At 37.7% G+C, this 17,357-nt stretch overlaps 1 protein-coding gene across 1 annotated transcript in view; it reads left to right on the top strand.

Moving 5' to 3' along the window:
- The window catches only part of LOC144971303 (tumor protein p63-regulated gene 1-like protein), a 17,152-nt gene extending 1,240 nt beyond the window's left edge, over positions 1-15,912 (top strand). Inside the window, exons 2-5 of the mRNA XM_078911926.1 lie at positions 10,421-10,512; positions 13,016-13,192; positions 13,860-14,061; positions 14,705-15,912. Coding sequence (XP_078768052.1) covers positions 10,421-10,512; positions 13,016-13,192; positions 13,860-14,061; positions 14,705-14,848 — 615 coding nt within the window. The 3' untranslated portion in view covers positions 14,849-15,912. The remainder of the gene's footprint in view (positions 1-10,420; positions 10,513-13,015; positions 13,193-13,859; positions 14,062-14,704) is intronic.
- The last annotated feature ends 1,445 nt before the right edge of the window (positions 15,913-17,357 follow it).

Here is a 17,357-nt window from a genome sequence, read left to right as displayed (position 1 = left end):
CCCCCCCCCAAACCTCCCAACCGTATTGTGGACAAATGACTACCCCCCCCCCCCCCAATGTGGATGTCCATGGTAAAGATGCACATTGCGAAACACCTCATGCTTAAATATTGTTCTTTTGAATAATATTTTTTACAAAAAAGAAAGTAAATAATGATGATGATTCTCTACCATGGTCGGTCATGATCCAAAAGAATAGAGGTGCCCAAGACTGATCCTCATTGGGGCGCCGAGGTGGAGAGGGCATTTTACTTTGGTCCCACCATCGCGTTGCTCCTACTCCTTTCCCGATTGACCCAGTGTTTGTTCCGACCAGACAAGAGTGGTCGCTGTATTGCTCCTCCCTTCCCAGTTAGGAGGTTGTTTTATTGTTCTCCGCCAAAGCGGTGTTCACCTTGTGGTCAGACCCCTCTGCCTAGGCTTTGAGGTACCACTAGGGAAAGAGATAGATAGAGAAAAAGAGAAAGGAAAAAAAAAGAGAGAGAGAGAGAGAGAGAGAGAGAGAGAGAGAGAGAGAGAGAGAGAGAAAGAGAGAGAGAGAGAGAGAGAGAGAGAGAGAGAGAGAGAGAGAGAGAGAGAGAGAGAGAGAGATTGGGAAAGAATGAAAGAAAGAGAGAGGGAGAGAGAGAGAAAATGAGAGATAGGGAAAGAAAGAAAGAAAGGGATAGAGAAAGAATGAAAGAAAGAGTGTGAGAGAGAGAGAAACAAAGAAAGACCGGGAGAGAGAGAGAGAGAGATATTGGGAAAGAATGAAAGAAAGAGAGAGGGAGAGAGAGAGAAAATGAGAGATAGGGAAAGAAAGAAAGAAAGAAAGGGATAACAAGATATGAGTAGAAAAGTGCCAGAAGACAATAGAGAATAAAAATTTTTTTTCGCGGCGGTGGTGGGGTTTGAACCTGCGACCTTATTGGTACGACAACTCCGCCTGGTAGGTGAGAGCGTGGCTCGACCGTGTGAGCTATCCACGAACACAAAAATATTCGTTTCAAACCCAAAGTCATTTCTAGATCCCTCTCTCACCCACTTCTTGAGATCGCAGATTCGTTCACCACCATCGCGAAGTAATTTTGACCAGCAGTTAAGCTTAATAGCCAATATTCTCATCACAAACATATAACATAGAAACGATTGAGACATTGAGTATGCTCCGGTGTATGGGGTGAATTTTTAATTCAGAAAAGTGAGTGGAGCAGGCACTTATGTTGGTAACAACAAGATATGAAGTGAGTAGAAAAGTGCCAGAAGACAATAGAGAATAAAAAATTTTTTTCGCGGCGGTGGTGGGGTTTGAACCTGCGACCTTATTGGTACGACAACTCCGCCTGGCAGGTGAGAGCGTGGCTCTACCGTGTGAGCTATCCACGAACACAAAAATATTCGTTTCAAACCCAAAGTCATTTCTAGATCCCTCTCTCACCCACTTCTTGAGATCGCCGATTCGTTCACCACCATCGCGAAGTAATTTTGACCAGCAGTTAAGCTTAATAGCCAATATTCTCATCACAAACATATAACATAGAAACGATTGAGACATTGAGTATGCTCCGGTGTATGGGGTGAATTTTTAATTCAGAAAAGTGAGTGGAGCAGGCACTTATGTTGGTAACAACAAGATATGAAGTGAGTAGAAAAGTGCCAGAAGACAATAGAGAATAAAAAAATTTTTTCTCTATTGTCTTCTGGCACTTTTCTACTCACTTCATATCTTGTTGTTACCAACATAAGTGCCTGCTCCACTCACTTCTCTGAATTAAAAATTCACCCCATACACCGGAGCATACTCAATGTCTCAATCGTTTCTATGTTATATGTTTGTGATGAGAATATTGGCTATTAAGCTTAACTGCACCCCGTGTGGTGTCCGGGGTCCCTCAACTGAGAGGGTCAAGAATAGCCCAACGCCAAGCCAGCGTGTCGTAAAAGGCGACTAATGGTGTGTGATTCCTCCATCTTTGAGTCACCTGGTCCTCCAGGTTGGGGGTTGGCAAAGGGTTAACACCCCTTTCCGTTAAACTCTAACTGTTACAGAAACACAGACAGACAAACCAAATCCTTTTTTTAGCTTGGGCGACCGAAGACTTTCTGGAATATCAGAATTTATGAAGGACAACAGACAAAGCCGAAAGGACTCTGCTGACCCGATGACGTCTTCGCCAAACAAGCAGCTTCGAATTGCGTCGTGGAACGTTCGCACCATGTATGAAGCAGGAAAAAGCTCTCAAGTTGTGACTGAGATGAGAAGATACAGGCTGCATATACTTGGAGTAAGCGAAACCCACTGGATACAATCCGGACAGAAACACCTCAAGTCTGGGGAGAAGATTTTATATTCAGGGAGAGGGGACGGGATTCATACACAGGGAGTAGGAATAATTCTAAGCAAGTTTGCCCAGAAGTCACTGAGAGGATGGGAACAATGCGAAGAAAGGATCATCATGGCGTCCTTTACAACACGGAGTAAGAAGATCAGCATGAACATTGTACAGATCTATGCCCCAACAAATGATGCAACAGATGAGGACAAAGATACATTTTATGGTCTGCTACAACAAGTCATTGACAAGTTGCCAAGGAAAGACATCAACATATTGATGGGAGATGCTAATGCAAAAGTGGGACAGGATAACGTAGGCTATGAAGGTATCATGGGACGTCATGGCATGGGAGAAATGAATGATAATGGTGAGAGATTTGCAAATTTCTGTGCATTCAACAGTTTGGTGATTGGAGGATCAGTGTTCCCCCATAAGAGGATCCACAAAGCAACTTGGGTCTCACCAGATGGTATGACAGAGAATCAGATTGATCATTTTTGTATCTCTCGTAGATTCAGACGTTCATTGGAAGATGTGACAGTACGGAGAGGGGCAGATGTTGGATCAGACCACCACCTGCTATTGGCAAAGCTTAAGCTCCGACTCAGAAAACACGGGGCCAGATCACATACAAGAAGAAAATTCGAGGTGAATGCACTTGATGGGGAAAAAAATGAGGAATTCAAACTACAATTGAGTAATAGATTCCAACCTCTTACTGAGCTCGAGGAGGACATAGATGTAGAGTCACATTGGGCAAAGATCAAGGAAGTCTACATAACAACTTGCCACGAGGTATTGGGGGTAAAGAAATCGGAACATAAAGAATGGATAAGTCCAACCACCTTGGACCTTATTGAAAAGAGGAGAACAAGGAAGGAACAAGTGAATGCAAGCCGAACAAGGGCTTCAAGACTGGATGCACAAGAGCAGTATCGAGCCATAGCTAAGGAAGTCAAAAGATCTGTGAAGAAAGACAAGGAAGCATTCATGAACAGACTTGCAGAGAAAGCAGAAGCAGCAGCGACTGGAGGACACATGAGGATCCTTTATCAAACTACCAAGACACTTGCTGGAAAATATGGGAAACCAGAGGTACCAGTCAAAGACAAAGATGGGAAAACTATTTTTGGAAAAGAGGCTCAATCTGAACGATGGAGGGAACATTTCAACTGCCTTCTGAACAGACCACCACCAGACAACCAGCCAGAAATTTTGCCTGCAAGGAATGAGCTACCAATTAGCTGTGATCCACCATCGATAGCAGAGATTGTGGGTGCCATTAACAAGATGAAAAGGGGGAAAGCTGCTGGACCAGACCAGATTCCACCGGAGGCTCTAAAAGTTGATGCGGAAAGAAATGCTGAGGCCCTGCACCCACTATTTGAGAGAATCTGGAATGACGGGATATTCCCAAAGGATTGGAAGGAAGGACATCTTATCAAGCTTCCAAAGAAAGGGGACCTCAGTAATTGTAATAATTATCGAGGCATCACTCTTCTTTCTATCCCAGGAAAGGTTTTCAACCGTATTATTTTAGAGAGAATTAAGAATGCAACAGATGCTAAACTGCGGGACGAACAGGCAGGTTTTCGAAAAAACCGTTCAACCACCGACCAGATTGCCTCTCTGCGAGTCATAGTGGAACAGTCTATAGAATGGAACTCTCCTCTTATTGTCAACTTTCTGGATTACGAGAAGGCTTTCGACAGTATTGACAGAGCAACATTGTGGAAAATTCTGGCACATTATGGACTCCCTGAAAAGATAGTAAACCTCATTAAGGAAATGTATGAAGGATCAAGTTGCAGGGTTGTACATGAAGATCAGCTTACTGACAGCTTTGAAATTAAGACTGGTGTCAAGCAGGGATGCTTGCTCTCTCCATTCCTGTTCATCCTTGCCATTGATTGGCTAATGAAGGAAACCTCCAAAGGGAGAAGAAATGGGATACAGTGGACCCCTGGACACAGTTGGATGATCTGGATTTTGCAGATGATCTGGCTCTTTTGTCCCACACCCAGGACCAGATGCAAGCAAAAACCACAATTATAAACAGCCTGTCGGAATCAATTGGTCTAAGAATTCACCCTGCAAAGTCAAAGGTCTTGAGGATAGGTACGCGTCAAAGGGAGCAGATCAAAGTTAAAGATCAGGAACTCGAAGATATAGACACTTTCTGCTATCTCGGAAGTATAATTGACAAGGATGGAGGCACGGAAGCAGAGGTGAAAGCACGAATAGGAAAGGCACAGGCTGCATTCACATCTTTGAACAGAGTTTGGAGAACTAAAGATATCTCCCTTCAACTAAAGCTAAGACTTTTCAACTCAAACGTGAAGTCTGTCCTACTGTATGGATGTGAAACTTGGAACGCATCACAGGCATGTATAAGGAGGGTACAGATTTTCGTAAACAGGTGCATGCGTAAGCTACTCAGAATAAAATGGATGGATAGAATAAAAAATGAAGAAGTATGGAAAAGAACACAACAGAAACCAGTGGGAGAGGATATAGGAAGAAGACGATGGAGATGGATTGGACACACGCTTAGAAAGAATGACTCAACTATAACAAAGAAAGTATTGGACTGGAACCCTCAGGGCAGAAGATCAAGGGGAAGGCCACGAGGAACATGGAGAAGAATTAAAGAAGCTGATATACAGAGAAGTGGTAAGACCTGGAATGAGATAAAAAAGTTGGCTCAGGATAGAGAAGGATGGAAACTGTTTGTCTGTGGCCTATACCCTGACCCAGGGTGAAAAAGGCAATGATGATGATGATGAAGCTTAACTGCTGGTCAAAATTACTTCGCGATGGTGGTGAACGAATCGGCGATCTCAAGAAGTGGGTGAGAGAGGGATCTAGAAATGACTTTGGGTTTGAAACGAATATTTTTGTGTTCGTGGATAGCTCACACGGTAGAGCCACGCTCTCACCTGCCAGGCGGAGTTGTCGTACCAATAAGGTCGCAGGTTCAAACCCCACCACCGCCGCGGAAAAAAATTTTTTATTCTCTATTGTCTTCTGGCACTTTTCTACTCACTTCATATCTTGTTGTTACCAACATAAGTGCCTGCTCCACTCACTTTTCTGAATTAAAAATTCACCCCATACACCGGAGCATACTCAATGTCTCAATCGTTTCTATGTTATATGTTTGTGATGAGAATATTGGCTATTAAGCTTAACTGCTGGTCAAAATTACTTCGCGATGGTGGTGAACGAATCGGCGATCTCAAGAAGTGGGTGAGAGAGGGATCTAGAAATGACTTTGGGTTTGAAACGAATATTTTTGTGTTCGTGGATAGCTCACACGGTAGAGCCACGCTCTCACCTGCCAGGCGGAGTTGTCGTACCAATAAGGTCGCAGGTTCAAACCCCACCACCGCCGCGAAAAAAAAAAAATTTTATTCTCTATTGTCTTCTGGCACTTTTCTACTCACTTCATATCTTGTTGTTACCAACATAAGTGCCTGCTCCACTCACTTTTCTGAATTAAAAATTCACCCCATACACCGGAGCATACTCAATGTCTCAATCGTTTCTATGTTATATGTTTGTGATGAGAATATTGGCTATTAAGCTTAACTGCTGGTCAAAATTACTTCGCGATGGTGGTGAACGAATCGGCGATCTCAAGAAGTGGGTGAGAGAGGGATCTAGAAATGACTTTGGGTTTGAAACGAATATTTTTGTGTTCGTGGATAGCTCACACGGTAGAGCCACGCTCTCACCTGCCAGGCGGAGTTGTCGTACCAATAATGTCGCAGGTTCAAACCCCACCACCGCCGCGAAAAAAAAATAATTTTATTCTCTATTGTCTTCTGGCACTTTTCTACTCACTTCATATCTTGTTGTTACCAACATAAGTGCCTGCTCCACTCACTTTTCTGAATTAAAAATTCACCCCATACACCGGAGCATACTCAATGTCTCAATCGTTTCTATGTTATATGTTTGTGATGAGAATATTGGCTATTAAGCTTAACTGCTGGTCAAAATTACTTCGCGATGGTGGTGAACGAATCGGCGATCTCAAGAAGTGGGTGAGAGAGGGATCTAGAAATGACTTTGGGTTTGAAACGAATATTTTTGTGTTCGTGGATAGCTCACACGGTAGAGCCACGCTCTCACCTGCCAGGCGGAGTTGTCGTACCAGTAAGGTCGCAGGTTCAAACCCCACCACCGCCGCGGAAAAAAAATTTTTATTCTCTATTGTCTTCTGGCACTTTTCTACTCACTTCATATCTTGTTGTTACCAACATAAGTGCCTGCTCCACTCACTTTTCTGAAAGAAAGGGATAGAAAAAGAATGAAAGAAAGAGTGTGTGAGAGAGAGAAGCAAAGAAAGACCGGGAGAGAGAGAGAGAGAGAGAGAGAGAAAGAAAGAGAGAGAGAGAGAAAGAAAGAGATTGCGAAAGAATGAAAGAAAGAGAGAGGGAGAGAGAGAGAGAGAAAATGAGAGATGGGGAAAGAAAGAAAGAAAGAAAGAAAGAAAGGGATAGAGAAAGAATGAAAGAGTGAAAGAGAGAGAAACAAAGAAAGACCGGGAGAGAGAGAGAGAGAGAGAGAGAGAGAGAGGATGCTAACTTGCCGCACCTGAACGAAGGGAGTGAGAGTTTTAGAGCCAATGGCGTCTACTCAGCCAATCTGTTACTATTACCGCAACGCCGTAAAAATAGCCACCAGAACCGTCTTTACGGGACTGTAAAAATAGCCCCGAGAACCATCTTTACGGGACTGTAAAAATAGCCCCGAGAACCATCTTTACGGGACTGTAAAGATAGCCACTGCGATTAAGAAAATAAGACAAACTAAACTCTACTTACTTTACTCGCTATGAAATATCCTGTACAAAATTTCTGCACCATTTATTGCGACAATGTCAGGAAGCTATGACTGTGAATTGTAAAGTAAAAATCAATGCACTTACTTTTGGTATTTGATTTGGTCGTTAATTTGGTTTCTTCTCTCTACCAAAATATCATAATTCTCATGTTTACGACAGTGGCGATAGTTTATTTTCAGTTCCATGTTGAGTATTATTGATATTCCAAACTTATCAGTCACTCCGGATAGGCATCTTGGTTAATCGCAACATTTCCCAAGAAACTCGTTAATTGCAACAAACGTCGGTTAATCGCAACACATTTTCGACCTCAAAAGGTGGCAAATTCAAGAAATCAATCAAACAAAATCTCATGATGTAATTTTATCATGGGTTATATCATGACGACAGGTTGAAGAATCGAGAGTGGGCGGGGTTTAATGATGCAGTAGTGAGCCACCACACTATTACTATTAGTATTAGAGACAAAAAATGGTGGGGCTTTGCAGCGTGGGTTTGTGATGTCATTTGTAACCATTGGATAGGAGGTGAGGAGGCTTGGTATAGTTTTAGTATAGACAACTATAATGACAGTTTTTAGGAGAGACAGGGATAACCTTTGTTTTGCGATTGATAACTGAATTGTGACCAATATGTTTGGTGAGAACTTATTGTCTCTCATCACGGCTAATCTCTTTGACTATTACTATTACACATGTTGAGAACAAAAAGAGTGAAAGTTAATCCAATCTGAATAAGATGCCGGCTTGCATCAAAGCTGCTTTTGATTGCCAAACTCTACAGGGGTCTGCGATATGGTTTTTGTTTCATTTAAATTGCTCAGTCTGTGGTGGACTAAGAACAGTGTTTACAATAACTGATTTGAGTTTACTATTTATGTGTAAAATATTGCAATAGTGGACAGGAAACTCACCTTCGGTTAATCGCAAGATTTTCGCTGATCCCAAGGTGTTGCAATTTTCCGGAGTGGACTGTAGTATAGATATCGCTCTAATTGAGCGACACCTAACGCAGCATTAGGTATCGCTCTGATAGAGGGACACCTAAGATAACACTAGATATCGCTCCAGCATTTTGTTAATGACAAAAATAGAGTCACTCAAACGATAAAAAGGAAAGCATCTGTATACCTTGTTTTTTCTTTTGCTAATGTCATGCAATTTACATTAAAAATAACATCAGAAGTGGCATGATTCACATTTTAAAAAAAATTCTTAATAGACATGATAAATAAATGGCTGCGACAATTCGGACTCGAGTCTGAATAGTCTTCCATGGCTATTCGGACTCAAACTCCAATGCGCATGTGCATTCTTTGGACTTGAATCTGATTAGCCTCCCCTGATATTAAATTTAAATTTAGAATTTATTTTAGTTATTGGCAATTACATACCTACAATTGATGCAAATGAAAATAACAATAATGTTATATTAATCATCAACAAGACAAAATCATTGATCAATTGGAAGTCCAGATAGAAATTAGTAACTGAGGTCTAAATGAAAAGCTTTTCTAACAACTTTACAGTGTCCAAATAAAATCAGGACAAAATGATAATATTCTGATAGTATTAGACAAGCAACAATCTTTTGACCGAATCAGCTGTTTCAGTCAGTTCCAGCCTCTCTCCACCCTTTACCTACTGCCTGTACTGTCTCCGTCCTGTGTTTGCGCACACACATTCAATTTCAATATACTTTTGCACATGCACATTGGAGTTTCAGTCCGAATAGCCATGGGAGACTATTCAAACTCGAGTCCGAATTGCCACCTTGTTAATAAATATCTCCACAAGTTGGAGGGATCTGTAATGCAATAGTTAAACTGTTTGACTCTTGATTTGAAGGTCATGGGTTCAAATGCCAACTGGGACAACCTTTTTTTAAAATATCAATTTAAAAAAATCCTTTTATCTTTTTTCTTACTCATATTATTTCCATAAAATTTCCTTCTTTTTTTTTTTAAGCTTATTTATTTATTTGTTTATTTATCATTGTTCTTCTTCTTACTATTTTCCTTTTATTTTCTTCATTTTTTCTATCATTAATTTCTCATCATTTTCATCATAACACACTTACCATGTTTTATCATTATTATAATAATTAGACTTTGTGTGACAACAGTAAACTTACAAAAGTCAATGCAATCAGTGCAAAATTTTCTGAGCGATACTTATCATGACATAGCGAGTAACACTAGATATCGCTCTAACACGACGACACCTAACGCCTGTCAAAAGACTTGTGTGAATAATCAAATCCATTATTCACAGACATACTTCATAAATCAATTATGTTATCAACAAACGTGTCTGGAAATACAGTAAACGTTGTCCAAAATTTATTCAATTTCCACTCTTTTTTTGCCAAGAAAATTCTATCAGCTACAGTTCCGTAGCTAATTCCATAAAACATATACAAGCATTCCCGTCAACAGTTTCACAATTCAACTCTGTCCAGTAACTTTAAAACCAGCAGTCTGGCAATTTTTCTTTTCTTTATGTATCAAGGGCCTAGAATCTGATTTCTGACCACGGACACTGGTGGGCTGAATGAAAGATGATTACTAATACAGGGCGCATAACAGATCTCTTCATATAATTGATGTTCGAAGCGTTACTAAGTACAAATCAATATATTCTGCCACTAAGCCATTTCCCCCCCCCCCCCACACCTTTTTAATTGGCCAAGAAAATCTATACAGCACAGGTCCGTAGCTAATCCCATAAAACCAATACAAGCATTCAGTCAACAGTTTCACAATCACCCTGTCCATTACCTTTAAACCAGAGCTGGGCAATTTTTCTTTTCTTTTTGTATCAAGGGCCAGGATCTGCATTTACTGACCACTGGACCACTGGTGGGCTGGAATGAAAGATGATTACCTAATACAGGGCGGGCACTAAGCATGATCCTCTGATTAATTGATGATTCGAGCGTTACTAAGTAACAAATCAATATATTTCCTGCCACTAAGCCCATTCCCCCCCCCCCCCCCCCCCCCATTCTTGATTGTTTATTTCCTGTAAACAAAAGGTCTAACAAAAAATCCCTAATTTTTAGCATTCTACTTGCAAAAAAAAAACCCCTGTTCAAACAGATTTTCAAAATGCCAAAATAATGCATGTAATAATTGGTTATCAAAGTTCAGGTCGTTTTTTTTTTCATTTGGGAAAGGGGTAGATTTTTAAATAAAAGAAATGCATCATTTTGTCACAAAGTAATAAGATTTATTTTGAATTTCATCCAACAGGAGACCAATTTTGATAAGGCTGTTGCTAACTGCAAACATATCATTAAAGCTGATCTGGATGGAGACTTCAAACATGCATGGCTTCTCACAGAGTAGGTGACAAAACATATTTCCTGCCTCTTACTTATCTTTTATGCAGCTGTATACAGCATAAATGTCTTTATTACCTTTTATCTTTAATGTTTACGAAAAATAGACAGGCAGAGATACTGGTCAACGGATAAGGAGAGATTAAAAAGGTGTTGCTTACAGATACAATCTATCATCTTTTAAAGTAGTACTCTTTGTTCATCCTGTTTTGTTTTGTTGGGGTTTTTTCCTGACAAAAAGCCAATTTGATTTGAGAACATGGATAATATGTATATAAGGCCTATATTGACAACATTCATATATCGACATCACATCAAAGTCCTTTTTTGGGGGCTCTCGGGTCTAACTTGAGCAAATGAAGATTTTGTACAGTCGTGTAGATTTGACTAAGAAGCGCTCACATCAACATTGCAATTTCATTGTTAAAGACAAAATCCAACTGCAGCAGGGCTGCCAAGTTCAGAAAGTCAAAATGGACATTTTGGGACAGATTGAGGGACGGAATAATAGGCACACACACACACACACGAAAATTAAACAGGGACAGTAGCAGACAGTACACAATAATCTTACCAATTGGATGTAATTTAAAATGTCTCGGTCATTGACCTCACCTATTGGAGGGCTCATATACCTCGGTCATTGACCTCCTAATATACAATATTGTTTGACATCAATTACATACATATGATGTGGGACACCGTGCTGCAGCAACAAAATCAAATAATTATGGCAAATGATATCCATTGGCCTGGGATAAATATAGCCAGTTGAAATGCAGTACTTATCATCAGATATCTCTTGAAAGAGATCTATTTCAGCCAATGACATTGTCAGAGTCAGATGACCACTCCAACGGTGATGAAAGTGTTGAAATCAGAGGGGACTATTTTTCATATGGGTTTTTGTTGTTGACATCACAAGATAGTCTGATTCTAGTGAAGATGAAAAACCTATTCTACCAATATCATAACGACTAACCGTCTCAATAAAAGAGGGAGGAAACAAACAAGTAAGATGACTGGCATCTGTCCAAGATGCAGTCAAGGATATTGCTAACCCCTCTGTCTACCAGCAGTGATTAATTAGCTTGATCTGTTAGATTTTGGGGAGAGTACTTTGAAATAGACTTGGATCCTTATCTTAAGGTAGCAAGCAGTTATAACTGACCAATAAACCCAAGAAAAACTGGGATAAACTCCAGCTCCTTGGGCGTTATGACTTTGAAGGACAACTACTACTCATCAAAAATCAGAAATGCTCTTATCTTCTTCCATATTGTCCCTGTCGGAACAACAATATAATCCCAACTGACATTACTTTGTTGCTTCTCATTTGCTATTGATTTTTCGTTATTTTATTTTTTTGCTTGTTTCTGCACATTAACTATTTATATTGATGTTTTATCACCTTCTCAGTGATGTAGATCTGAGCATGCCGCTCTGTATTTCAGAATGTAAGTTCCTCTGTTTTCCCTAATTTCCAGCTATTTTCTCGATTTTTGTTGGGTTTTATTAACAGACATCATCATTGTCATCATGATTATCCTCACCACCATCATAACTACCAAGATCATCAATATCATCATTAACACTTTGATTCATATTCCAGATTTGGCTAAGAATTTCCCCAAATTTTATTTTTGAAAAAGTTGGCAACTCTAAACATGTAACCATCAAGAAAAAAAAGGCATCTCTTGCATCTGGGGGATGCTTTCTTTAAATTGTTCATTGATTACTAACACATTTGTCTATAATGTTATCCACGTGGTAATTTTTAATGGATGTCTCTTTTTTATTTTTTAATGATCATATTTTATTATTTTTATCCTCTATCTATTATCATTTTGTATTGATACATAATATTATAATATAATATTTATGCAGTGCACAGAAGCCATAAAAGTGCTCTATGGCACTACACATACAAAGAAAATAGGTAACATAAAATGCTATTTCAATATATCATTTGAAACCATTTGAACTCCATTTTGGCAGTCTAGATGGGATCTTTTAAGTGGTCTTAGACTCAACACACAGAACAAAAGCTCATCGAATCTCTTTTTTTTTTTTTTTGTTTAAATTAGTGTCCTTGCTGTACTTTTTCTTGGATGCTTATGATTGTAAACGTGATTAAACCCTAGATCTAAAACTTTTGATTATCTTTTGATTATTATTAACTTCCTTTTAACTGACATGGAAATGATATTCAAGTGATACAAGCATTTTGACATATCTAAAAATGAATAAAAACAATTTAAATAGATTTGAATAAGAGAAATAAAGTACAAATGATACTTTGATGTTTAAGTGTAAAGTGTAAAAACCTGGGGAAATCATGTTATAAAAAGTTAACATTGATTTATTTACTAGTAGTGCAATACCCAAAATCATAGTACAATCAAGAGTTTTTTGTTCTGGGTAATTTGTGATGATGAGTGATTTATTGTTCGACAACAAATTAATTTCCCCCCTCCCCCGCCTATTTATAATTTTTTTTTTTCAGAGTCGACCACTGGGACCTTGAACGAGAGAAACTTGTTTTCTTGACAGAATATTCAATTTTCATCGTGAAGTATAATTTCATCAATGACAAGATGTTAGACTTTCGACGTATCATGCTTCACATCATCATTGACATTTGTGTTGGGGACTTTGAATATCCATCAATGTCTGTAATGCCGTAAGTCTGTTGAAAAATAAGCATATTTTTTTTAATATGCAGAATCAAATTAAAGAAGTGTATTCCCCCTGGGTTCTGCATTGGCAAAGAAAAATATTAATGCACAATAAATGAACAAATCATCGTCTCTACATATGTAATGTATCACACTATCACTTGTATTTTGACGGAGAAAATTTTCAGTGATTTTTGTTGATTCATTTTTTGGTTATTTTCACTGTACCAAGGAACATGAGTTGTGTTTCTTTTATTCTGAGTTGAATGATCAATTATTATATAATATAATGTTGTTTAATAGCTGCCCCATCCCAAATGTAGACATTCAATAAGTGTAGAGTTATAAATGGTAAATGTACTCACTGATTACCGCTCTAAAAGTATATATAGTGAAGTAGTGTTGATAAAATTATTTAGTAATCTCGATATATTCATTATTAACTTATAAGATGTTGACTTGATTTATTATCATGTCTTTGTAATGATTAAGGTGACATTTTTCTTCTTTTTACTCTACTAGCCATAAATTCTTGATTCTGTCTTGATCTTAGCATCTAATTTGTGAATGAGTTAGTGTGATATCTAGCTTATAAAATCATAACTATACAATTCAACAAGATTCAATTATCTAAAGGTTTAATAAAATTTCCATTTTATTTTTTATCTCCAGCCGTCGGCAACATGGAGGGATTCAAATCAAATGGGGTTCTCCTACAAATGTTTCTTTTGGTCAGAGGTGGAACCCATGGTGCAGCAGCATTCCCTGGATCACTCTTTGTCACCACCCTATTATTTACAACCCTAAAGAGAATGAGACAACCATTTACAGTGTAGACGATTTCTTTGAAAGCCTTGTTGGGGCTGTCAGTAAAGTAAGTTCTTTAGAATCATGAGACCGATTAGGGTACGAGTGAAGTATAGTAAACTACTCCTTTTCATTTCTTCAATTAAAAAAAAAAAATCTTTTTCTTTTTAAAGGAGCATTGGTGAGACCAATGTAGGTGTTAGGATGTAAAGAGCATAACAATCCAGGAGTCTTTGTTTAGGCTTTTGTTTCTCATCAATAAATAAGAAATACAGTAGTTGTACTACATTCTGCAAATCATCAGTAAAATTGGCTAAACCCTAATGCGAGGGACTCATTTCTTTCTATCGATATATAAATATAAATTTTGTTTCTAACATAGTGACTGAAATCAAAAGGATATCAAGGTGCTTTGATGCAAATCATTTATGCTCCGCCTATTTAGTATGTCAACAGCTCTAAGCCTTAGTTTTTTGGGTTTTTAAAAAAAATTTACGATGCTGCAATGCAGCTACGTTCATCACTATCATAAAAATTACATCAGACTTTCAGACTAAGCTAATTTATTAATGAGAAGTGATTTCAGTCTATCAAATATGCTCCTTCAGTTCAGATATTTGTACTCACACTTATCATAGTTTCACTATTATGTGCAATACTTCATAACTATAATTTGTTCTTCAAAATGAATATCTATTTTATAATTTCAGGCTTACACTGAGAAAAAACCTGGAGAGACCCTGAAGGTGGTGGAGGGGCCTATTCAGATTGAAAGCTATGCCAGCCCACAGTCTGTGGTCTTCAATCAGAGTAACTTGGGATTCTTCAGAGATAGAAATGGAGTCTGTTTCTGAGAAGTTGGATATACATCTCATCTCCACTTATCTATAATCAAGATTATTTATGATTGTCAATGTAACTATACTTTTGTTTTTGTCTTTGCTTCTTTTTGTTCTACATTTTCCTTTTTTCTTTCTCTCTCTTCTTCTCCTCTCTGTTTTGTTTTTAATGTCATTTGTGCTCTTAACTATGAATCAATCAGTGTATTCACAGAAGATTGAAGAAAAAAAAGGGTCCTTTAAAGAGGTGCAATGGAATTTCTAAAATAAATTTTACACATACATTTTAAAATAATATTGTAGATTGCACAAATATGAATATCAATGAATATCAGCGGGTGGTTGGATGGGAGCATCACCCTTGAATCGTATACCTATGATGTTCGCATGGGTGTACGATCCGATAGTGATGTCGTTTCTTCTTCTCTTTACTAGCCTATCCTGCTTCTTTGGTTTGTGATTGTATTTTTGACAGGGGATATTTTTTTTTCTGTAAATCTTCTCCCTGTTTGTTCTTGGTTATTTATAATTTAGCTTATGATATCTTTAGGTTATGATTTTGATTTACATTTGTACTATTTTTGTTAGATTGCTTGTTTTTTTGTTTCAGCGGTCTCTCATATAACCTCAATTGTGTTGGAAGAGACCTAAAGCAACAAACAAAAAAAAAAAGTAGATTGCACTAGGTGTCTGATTTGTATGTAAAGATACACATATCAATAAGACATGCTGTTGAAGTTTAATTGTATATATGCTCAATGAATCGGATGTCATTTAATTTTAAAAAGCAACTGTGATGTATGATCATCAATTATTTGTTATTATTTATGATTTCAATCCTGTGCTATAAATTGACTCCGTATTTCCTTGATTTGTAAAAAAAAAATTCATAACGTTAACTGTTTTGTTTTAAATTTTATACTATACATTATTTTGCTATGTATGCTTCTTTTACTTTTGTTATTATTTTTATAATTATTATATTTTTGGGAAACTCAATATGTTGCAGTAACTGTTGATACATTTGAAAAAGAGTCTGTAGATGTCATAATTACCTTAATCAGGGTCTCTAAGAAAAAGAGGAAAGAAAATATCCAGAACAAATACAAGGTATGCATACCTGCCTATTATTACGGACCGTCCGTAATTGTTACGGAAGTGTAAGGACAATTACGGACTTATCAGAAATATTACTGATACAAATGGTTGCAACGTTATATTAAAAAATAATAATTTTTTTTTTCATTATTTACCGCATGCTACAATTAAAAAATCTCAATGCCTCGTTGGCTGGACGAGTGATATGACTCGACACGGAAATTATATCGTAACAAGTGCACATATAATAGGAAAATCTTGCTTTAAAGTATTATCTGCATATTATTACGGGCCATTGGCATACATATATAAAAGGGTGTATCTATCACTATTTTTGTTTGCTTTAGTATTACTGAAATCTGACCATTAATTACTGATGAATTTTGTATTTCTTACTGAATTTGAAATTTTCAAGTAGGCAGGTATGGGTATGTTTCAGCATTAAGTTTCCCTATTGCGCTGTACTCACATATTACGAATAACCTTGTATTTGGTATCAAATGAAACTTTATTCAATTACCTATTCAACATTAAAACACACTTCTGTATTCATCGCACTCAACGGTCAAAGATGGTGACCAGCGGCTGTTTGTCAAGGCCATGGTTGCATTCCTCATCGCCTCTTGAATCTGGTCCTCGTCTTCAAATCGTTGACCTCGTAGTATTTCTTTCACCTTATGGAATAGATGGAAGCCGCATGGGGCAAGATTAGGTAATAGGGCAGATGTTCCAACAATTCCCTCAAGTAGCTCGTTCACATCTCTTGACTTGTGAACAGGTGCCTGGTTCAAGCAGAGTGGGTCTTTTTATTTTGTATCTCAGGTCTCAGTTTTAGTGGCGCTGAAATGACCTAAATGTGTTGCTAGTTCAGTAAACCCCTTCAAAAACAAACTTACTTAAACGATGTAATTATTTAATTCCTCCTCATTTTTATGAGCACTGTAAACTAGAGCACGCTGTTCTGACTTTAAGTTATATTATGAAAACCTGTAAATAAGACCAACCAAATGGAGGAGTTTACATTTATGTCTAATTCATGAGGATAATTTTCTTTGCCCTCTTTTCTTCAGTATGTAGTTTTTGTTTTTTAAAATAATTTCTGTTGGATTTTTCTCTAGTTGTTGATATGCAACACTAGAATTTATTTTTAAATAACTCAATCCAAAAAAATTATGGTACTTTAAATTAATATTTCGGAGCCAATAGGGTAGTGATAAGTTAGTTGCATCGAGAACAAAATGTGTGAGTTCAAATCTTTAGGGAGTTTTTGATAACATCTATTTTAGTTTTAGTACAATTTTAGGCTCACTTTTGAATGAAGCAGCCATTTGATGCGTTGAGTGAAGTTTATTGCTGCCTTTTATTTTTCAAGGTAACATAACTTCGTATTCTGATGGAGTCACTTAGTTTTTTTAATTTTAATAAT

The sequence above is a fragment of the Berghia stephanieae genome, chromosome 4, assembly GCF_034508935.2.
Source record: "Berghia stephanieae isolate SIO BIC M18660-M18661 chromosome 4, UCSD_Bste_1.3, whole genome shotgun sequence".
In the NCBI taxonomy this organism is placed as follows: Eukaryota; Metazoa; Mollusca; class Gastropoda; order Nudibranchia; family Aeolidiidae; genus Berghia; species Berghia stephanieae.
This window is presented reverse-complemented; position numbering and strand designations above follow the sequence as displayed.